Below are 8183 nucleotides of genomic sequence, written 5' to 3'. Positions count from 1 at the left end.
TCATTAAAAAATAGCTACTATTTTGCTGCAACACGGAATGTTCCAGCATAATATACTGGAGATCGGTGCACCTGTGTATGAACTTCCAGCATATTATGCTGGAACTCCAACACGAAAAAAGTTCCAGCATAATATACTGGAGATTGGAGCACCTGTGCATGAACTTCCAGCATATTATGCTGGACCGGTATATTATGCTGGAACTCCAGTATATTATGTTAGAAGTTCAGTATATTATACTGGCACTCCAATATACTGGAGTTCCAGTATACTTATGCTGAAATATTTTTCGGATTTTGAATAGTGTTTTCTTTCAGATTTATCTACATGAAAAGTGACTAAATTTCGATTACTTTTGAAATTGTGGCTATGTTTGAATGACCACTTGTAAATCGTTGCTATTTTTGAATTTCTGCCTAGTTTCCTCCAAATAAATTGACGTCAATGACCCAATTTGGGTCTATTCGGCCCAAAAGCTGCTTCGGCCTAGTTGACAGTCCCTCCGCCGTGAACTTGCTTGAGTTCTCGTCAGCCTCCATCTTTTTCCTATGGCGAATTCCTGTAAGTTTCTAAAACCATCAACTCCGACTTTTGTCTATTTCTTTGAACTTTTACAAGTTATTATGCATTATTATTTTCCTTTTTTCCCCTTCATTTGGGGACTTGATTTTTCAAAGAGTTGATTTGAGTGGTAACTGAGGTGGATTTATAGTTGAGTCTGTGTTGTATGAAACCCGTTTGATAAAATGCCTATCAGATCTTGTGGGGTTGATTCAATGTTTTACTTACAATTTTAGCTTGAAAATGTGTGTACTACTATTAGTTAGTCATGTGATTTTATTTGTGCCAATTTTGCACTTAGATATATATATATATTGTTGTTCACATTTGCATATACAGAAATTAGTTGCGTTCAAAAGGCGTCGCTCTTACAATTTTTGAGGGTGTTAGGTTTACAAGGCTTTCGAAGAGAACAACTGTTAAGAGGGGATAAGAAGGAACTTTAATTTACTTTATTTCCCATAAAATAGCAGCTGAATAGAAAATTTCATATTTACTTTTGAGAACTGAATTCCACTAAGCATAGCTGGTCCCAATTTCAGATAAACGAGGGTTGCGCGTAAAAGTAGTTCTATAGTGCTGCCATTTGTAATGTTTCTCTTGTTTCCCCTTCACACTAAGATAGATTAGTTAGCGAAATGCTTATAAAAAGAAAGTGAAATTGTAACTTTTGAGTGTAACTTTTGCTTATATAGAAATCTTTCACCAATTGTTATGTTCGACTCTGAATTTAAATAATTCTTAAGTGTAGGCTAACTCTAACTTTTAGTAAACATGTTTAGATTGCAGAACATGTGCTTGGTGAAGAGTCCTTCCAAATAAACATATGTGATTACTCAAAACTCATTTATGAAGTGCTATTTTTTTGTTACTTCAGTTGGTTCGTATCTTTCTATGGAGACCAGCGAAGGCCAAAGAAATAGTAGCTCCTATTAACAAGGGCATTGATACTAGATTGTGCATTTAATTTGAATGATCTGATGTTTTTTTTGACTGAAAATTGTCCTGCTATGTGCATAGTGTGGTTCATTATCTATTTATCTCACCATACTAGTGTGAAATTTATTGTACTTTTCTCTTCATAGATGGAACTGATATAGTCTAGCGGAATTGTTGATTGAGAGACCTCTCATAAGCTAAAGAAATGGTAGGCTGGCAACGACATCTTCAGTGCATGCTCCATCAAGCTGGGAACAGATATCACCAAAGTCGAACTATTCCTTTCAATTCATATTATCACTCAAAGTCGTCTCTAGTACTTGGTAATGGCTCTTTCTCTGTTGAAGCTTGATAAATTGATTCTTCTGATGTCTTGTGGCGGCTGTGGATTGTTAATGCAACCCGTAAATAGAAGCACCTCTAGTTAGGGTTCAAGGCTGTGTTCACTTTCTTCCTTCAGTTACTTTTCGTTTTTGATTTCTCAAGTCATATATCAGCTTATGATGGTTGAGCAACATGTATTTTCTAGGTGAGGCACCTTACTTGCCAAGATTGCAGAATACGGTTTCATCTGGTATCTCAAGGCCATTATACCAGTATCTACAGCATTTGGTAATGTTACAATATAATTTAGTTCATATATGTATGTGGCTACGTATAGTGAATTCAGGTGGCAATTCGGTCGTGAATCTTTATCCCACCCTTTTTGGTTTTTATTTAATTAAGTTTTGTTGTTTTGACTTCTCGTACTTGAAACAACTTATCATATTGCATTCTATCTATTTTATGAGACATTCTATTCGTAGTGTTGCAGGTGCTTGCCTAAGCACATAGGCATTGATTGATCCTGTCTATTTAAATATAGCACCTTGGTAGACATGTTAGGCTTTTTGTAATTAGGTAGATCAAGATTGATCTACTATTCCCTGTACATATGGTTATGCACTGCCTTAGTGCACTTTTATTAATACAAATGTTACCATTCTCAAAAAATATAGCACCTTGGCAGATTTTTTCTATTTATATATCATGTTTTAAATCTATATAAACTCGTTCTATAATCCTTTATGGCTGCGCAATCAACTTATTTCCCAATCGAAATATTGATAAAACCATCTGTACATAAATTTCCTGTAATATACACAGCAATAGTTTTATAACTCTACTAGAAATTTGAGTCACCATTTTGTCATTTTTACAAAAGCCATCGCCAAGAGTGGGTTAGCCAGTTTGACATCTGTCTTTACACTTCAGATATGCAAGTGTCGATGGCTAAAGTTTTTGACTATTTGTTATCTTGAATAACAATAAATGCACGCTTCTTTGTATGCTTTATTGTAGAACATTTATCCTATGAAAGAAAATTCAAATTAGTTAAACAATTTCATAGTTTAAATTTTTGCTTTTTTTCCCCTTCTTTTTTTACTTTTTTGACAGGGGCTCTCTAGTACAAGGACCTTACTTGTAGACGCATCTGATGCTACACCAATTTCTTCCCCGTTAACACCGCTTCTAACATCAAATACTGGAAATAAAGAAGCTGAGAAAGCAACTTCTAAACCTTCAACAGTTCAAGCAATTTTGAAGGGGATAAAACAGGTATGAAATGCCACAGCCTTTCTAATTTACTGCACACCGGAGCAGAATTTGCATGATGAATAACAATTTGGTGAGTAGATGTGGTTACATACAGCCTTGTCATTCGTATTAACTAATCTCCTAGCAAATCTCCTTTTTTTTTCTTCCTAGAATTGATTTCCCAGCTTAATGGTTTATTAAATGATTATTTACATATAAGTGGAAGTTACTCCCCGCCTCTATGTTTTATACTGGTAATTGATAAAGTCTTTTAGAATATTGCCAAGCTTTTATGTGAATTAGGAGGCAAAGCCTGCTGATTTAGCAACATGACGGTGAGTTCTACTGCATATCCTGCAATTTATGAGCACAAAGAAAAATATATTTTTGGTATTGGGGAGGACAGTGTGATGAAAAATGCAAATTTGAGATAATGTACAGGAATCAGGGAGAAATATTGAAGAAAAGGGACTGTATGAATGCATATCTCTTTCATTACATACTGTTTGTGTAGACTGTAAGCAGACTTTTCTCCCATTAGAATGCATTTGAAAATTGGGGCTTGTCCTAGATATTGTTATGATGCAATTATAACTTAGTGAAAGAATAATTGCTCCAACAAAGAACAGATATTGTTGGGACCCGTCTGTTTTCTAAATATGTTTTTTAAACTCTTTTTCTTGTTTTATTTTCTTGACAAGTTTTGTTCTCTTTCTTTTACTCCTTCCTTCTATCAGAAATCTCTTTCCAGTCAAAAAAAGAGTGAGGAATCTTACCATGCTATCCTTTCATTTCTATGGCACTTGTCATTTTCAGAGCCCAAAGAAGATCAATTTGGTCGCAGCATTAGTTCGTGGGATGCGTGTTGAAGATGCATTGTTGCAGTTGCAAGTGACTGTAAAACGAGCTTCCAAAACTGTCTATCAGGTGAGGCTTCTGACAAGCAGCTTGCAGAAGATCAAGGGAAAGGAAATTATTTTCTTCATAAATCATTCAACTGTAGTGTATAAGTAGGCTGTATTTTATGTATTTGACTCGGCCTTTCTGTTGTCTTCTTTACAAAGAGCATCTCTAATGTGTCTGCCACACCTATACTGCATTAAATGATTCTATGTTGCAGAGTAACCTCCATTGTCGTGTTGACAGTCATTCACTTCTACTTATCAAAGAAAACACACACAGTCATTCACTTCCAAACACCACATGAGACCAACCTTAAAGTTGCAGGACTATTGCCGAGCATGGCTCCTGAAGTCAAAGATTATTTACAGTTCAGGTGTGATGTAATAGGAACCTTTTATTTTTGTAGGTTATACATTCAGCTCGGGCAAATGCAACCCACAATTATGGATTTGATCCAGATCGTCTTCTTGTTGGTAAAAAAGGCAAACTAACAATCTGTGCTCTCCTCTTACTTCTAATCTTGGACTGATTCATTCTTTTCATATTTGGTGCAGCTGAGGCTTTTGTTGGGAAAGGACTTTTCAAAAAAAGGGTGTCCTACCATGCTAAAGGAAAGTGTGGAATAAAAGTGAGGCCAGAATGTAGACTGACCGTTGTAGTTAGGGAGATAACTCCTGAGGAGGAGGCCGAGATAGCTAAGTTGAGAGTACACAACTTCAAGAAGCTCACCAAACGTGAAAGGCGTCTAGTTCCTCATAAGCTCATTGAGACTACTCCTATATGGGACCGCAAAGGCAGAGCTAAGAGCAATGGACCAGGTGCTGCTGCTGCTTGAGCACAGTTACTGTGGTAGTTTGGTTTCACTAGAAAGCTTTTTACTTCCATAAAAATCAGTTTGGGATGAAATGGTGTGCCTCTTGTCGGATTTCTTTTTCAAATGTTCTCTCTCATACATCCCTGGTCATAGCAGCTTAGGTCGAGATCTTCAGCTTCATTTGTAGGCACCTTCCTCCTTTTCTTTAGCATCTCAAGTGCCTCAAACTTCATGTACTTTTATGGCCTTTAAAGTATTCAGATAACTGATTGAATGTGTATTCATGATGGACAGATATTTCCATTTTGGTCAGTTTAATAAGTCAGATTTTGCATATTGACCAATTTTCTTTTTCCGTAACCCTAAGGAGTCGTTTGGTGTGTGCGATAAGGGATAATAATCCCGGGATTAGATGCGGGATTCTTTTATCCCTCGTTTGGTTGAATTTTTGAACGAGGGATTAGCAATCCTGGGATTAATCACAATTGGGTATTATTCTATCCCAAGAGTGGGACAATAATCCTGGGATAAACATTAAAATGACAAAGATGCCCTTCTCCAAGGCTCTTCCTCCAAGTCTTTTAAACAATCCAATGTTAAAATTAAAATAAAAGGCTCTTCCTTTTAATTATTCCTTGAGCCGAGGGTCTATAAGAAAAATCCTCTCTACCTTCACAAAGGTAGGGGTAATGCTTGCGTACACATTATTCTCCCCAGACTTCACTTGTGGGATTATACTAGGTTTATTTCATCCTCGTATTATAATCATATCATTCTTGATTAATTGCTTCACAATACTTTCTGACATAGATTGTAATGAGCCTTGATGGTAGATGCCTCTCAGTTCCACTCTCATGCCTTTGTATGTTTCATGAGCCTCATAAGCCACAAAGTCCTATAGTACAAGATTACAACTTTTCATCCAATCTCCACCCTATATCATATCACAGCCACCCAGAGTTGGTCCAATCTCCACCCTATATCATATCACAGCCACCCAGAGTAACCAACCTTACTGGATCCTTAAATTATATTCCTTATATCTTCCATTTAAATTGGGGCTAGAGTGTAGACTCATAAGATAGCTTTCATTAGCTACAGTCACCATCATAGGATCGGGCCGAGGGCTGCCCCTTCTTCCCCTTACTCCTTTCCCTAATATGAACCTTGAGTCATCAAAGCCTTGCTGACTCGGCCTGGCTCGGTCGCCCTACGCGACTGGTGCTTCAAAAGGCACAACTTCCTTGATATGACAACCTATCTGTTTAGCTGTCTCAATATCTAGAAAACTATGAATACTTCCAGAATCTAGCAGAATGGTTGATTCTTTCTTCCCAGCTTGCCCTTTCAGTCTTATATTGTTTGGAACTTCAGTTCCCGATAATGCGTGCAAGCTAATAGCTTCATCCACGACACCTGATTCCTGATAAGCAACATCATTTCCCTTCTTAGGAACATTCTCCTGATGTTCATCTGCAGTATCCTAAATGGAAGCAGGCATATCATTGCTTTGCTTATTCTTACACGGATGCCCTGGAACGTACTTCTCTCTACACCTGTAACATAACCCTTGTTTCTCCTAGTCTCCCATAGCTTAGTATCAGTGAAAACTGAGCTTGAATTACCCTTTTTTTGCCCTTGTTCAAAAGCCTTACTTCCAGAAGTATATGTGTGATTGTTCTATGAAATGTTTCGACTCCATATAACCTTACTCTTTTTACTCGTAGAGTCTAACAGTTTTTCTTGATGTCTTGCGTTTTCAACAGCTTGGCTTAAAAGTAAAGAGTTCAAGCACCCTGACAGTATGCCTAATTTCCTCTTTCAATCCTTCAATGGAAAATCCCAAGAAGAAATCCTCAGGAATAGTAGGATTTCTTATGAAGATCCGAGCCATAAGGTCTTCAAATTTCTCCAGGTTTCAGTAACTGTCCCCTTCTGCTCAATCCTCGTAAATTGTCCCATTAGATTGAAATGGCTATTATCAGACTCTGTAAATCTTTTACATAGTTCTTCAGTGAAGTCAGTCCATCTAACTGTCCCCTTACTTAAGTGATATGAGAAGAACCAAGATTCAGCCTTACTATTGAGATGAAGGAAAATCATCTCCAACTTCTGCTGTGGGTCAGTCACATGATTGAAATGGAAATATCGCTCACATTTCCTCAACCAAGTGCGCGAATAACCTTCTTCAAAGTATGTGAATTTCACCCTCTGATTGTGATTGTTCGACTGAGTTCTTCCCAAGGAGTTGTCACATTGCTCCCCCATCCTGCTTCTATTGCCAGAACCTTCCACCAAATTCCTAGCTGAAGCATGTCCCAAAATTCTATCCTGGTTCGGGATGCGTTTATCCACCGGGAGATCCAACTTTTTATTCATATCCTCCATTTAGCATCATTAGATATAATATAACCTTGTAATTGACTGTCAAGCTTCTTGAACAAATCTTCAGTAGATTTAACCCTAGTTTAAGTAATTGTCATGGTTCCAGGAAGAGGCACTAGTTGCTACTTTTAATACACTCAAAATACAAAAGTAATTGAGGCAAAAAGAATTTTATTATATTCAATATTCAGCACAATGATGAATCGAGCTACAAGCTTCAACTACTAGTAACAATGGAGTCTCTGATTAATTTCCTGAATAAAAAGAATGAAGCGTGAGGTTAGAAGAGAATTAGGAGAGAAGAATGGAAGAAATAGAAAAATCAGTTAGAAAGCGATTGAGAATTACTGGTATGATAACTGCCTCTGCTCCCTTCAGTTGGGTATTAATTCTGTTAGCTTTTCATTTAATCGTTGCCGTCAGATTATATCCTTTAATGAAGAGTACATCTCAACCATTCACTTTATTAAACTTGAGCTCTATCCACGTGAACCTTTATCCCTTTAATTTGCTATTTCCACGTGTCCTCTCTACACTAATATGTGATGCTAATCTCTTTGTCTGAACCTTATCTTCCCCATTTCATTTCTATGCTACACCTCTCTTCTCTATCTCCGGCCATCTAAATCATAACAATACTCCCCTATTGAAATTGACCTTGTCCTCAAGGTCGGAGCTTGGCCATAAAATCCGGAAATTGCCCCTTAATATAGCCCCAATTCTCCTAGGTGGCTTCGTCGGTTCCCAAGTTAGACCCATTGCACCAAAATCTTAACCCCCACTGCATTGTTCACCTTCTCTATTTGGACTGCAAAATTGCCAGTGGCTGGACCAGTACTTGACCATTACATGCTAGAGGTTGCTGTTAGACATCTATGGTTGGACCGATTCTCTTCTTCAACTGGAAACATGAAATACCGGATGAATCATGAATCCATATGGTAAATCTAACTGGTAAGCCATAGTTCCAATCTTCATTAAAACTTTATAAGGCCCTTAATAT

The 8183-nt window shown here is 37.3% G+C and overlaps 1 protein-coding gene across 2 annotated transcripts; it reads left to right on the top strand.

The window, feature by feature from the left end:
• Nucleotides 1-427: 427 nt before the first annotated feature.
• LOC107790726 (uncharacterized) lies at nt 428-5129 on the top strand. 2 transcript variants are annotated; one of them, XM_075230980.1, is made up of 7 exons: nt 428-561; nt 1647-1823; nt 2030-2112; nt 2938-3099; nt 3895-4005; nt 4388-4454; nt 4536-5129. In XM_075230980.1, the coding sequence occupies exons 2-7, from the start codon at nt 1706-1708 to the stop codon at nt 4814-4816; spliced, it is 822 nt and encodes a 273-aa protein (XP_075087081.1). In that variant the 5' UTR covers nt 428-561; nt 1647-1705; the 3' UTR covers nt 4817-5129. The 2 variants fall into 2 exon arrangements, with proteins under 2 accessions (XP_075087081.1, XP_075087082.1); XM_075230981.1 differs by lacking the exon at nt 428-561 and adding an exon at nt 789-806.
• Nucleotides 5130-8183: the final 3054 nt, after the last annotated feature.

The sequence above is a fragment of the Nicotiana tabacum genome, chromosome 15 (assembly GCF_000715075.1).
Source record: "Nicotiana tabacum cultivar K326 chromosome 15, ASM71507v2, whole genome shotgun sequence".
In the NCBI taxonomy this organism is placed as follows: domain Eukaryota; kingdom Viridiplantae; phylum Streptophyta; class Magnoliopsida; order Solanales; family Solanaceae; genus Nicotiana; species Nicotiana tabacum.
Note: the sequence above shows the minus strand (reverse complement) of the source record. Positions and strands in the feature narration are given on the sequence as shown.

What these genes read in the sequence shown, in the direction of transcription:
- LOC107790726 (XM_075230980.1), top strand. Translation starts at nt 1,706, where the DNA reads ATGGTAGGCTGGCAACGACATCTTCAGTGCATGCTCCATCAAGCTGGG. An exon ending in AAAGTCGTCTCTAGTACTTG is followed by an intron (nt 1,824 to 2,029) that starts GTAATGGCTCTT and finishes TGTATTTTCTAG; the next exon opens with GTGAGGCACCTTACTTGCCA. An exon ending in TCCAGATCGTCTTCTTGTTG is followed by an intron (nt 4,455 to 4,535) that starts GTAAAAAAGGCA and finishes TATTTGGTGCAG; the next exon opens with CTGAGGCTTTTGTTGGGAAA.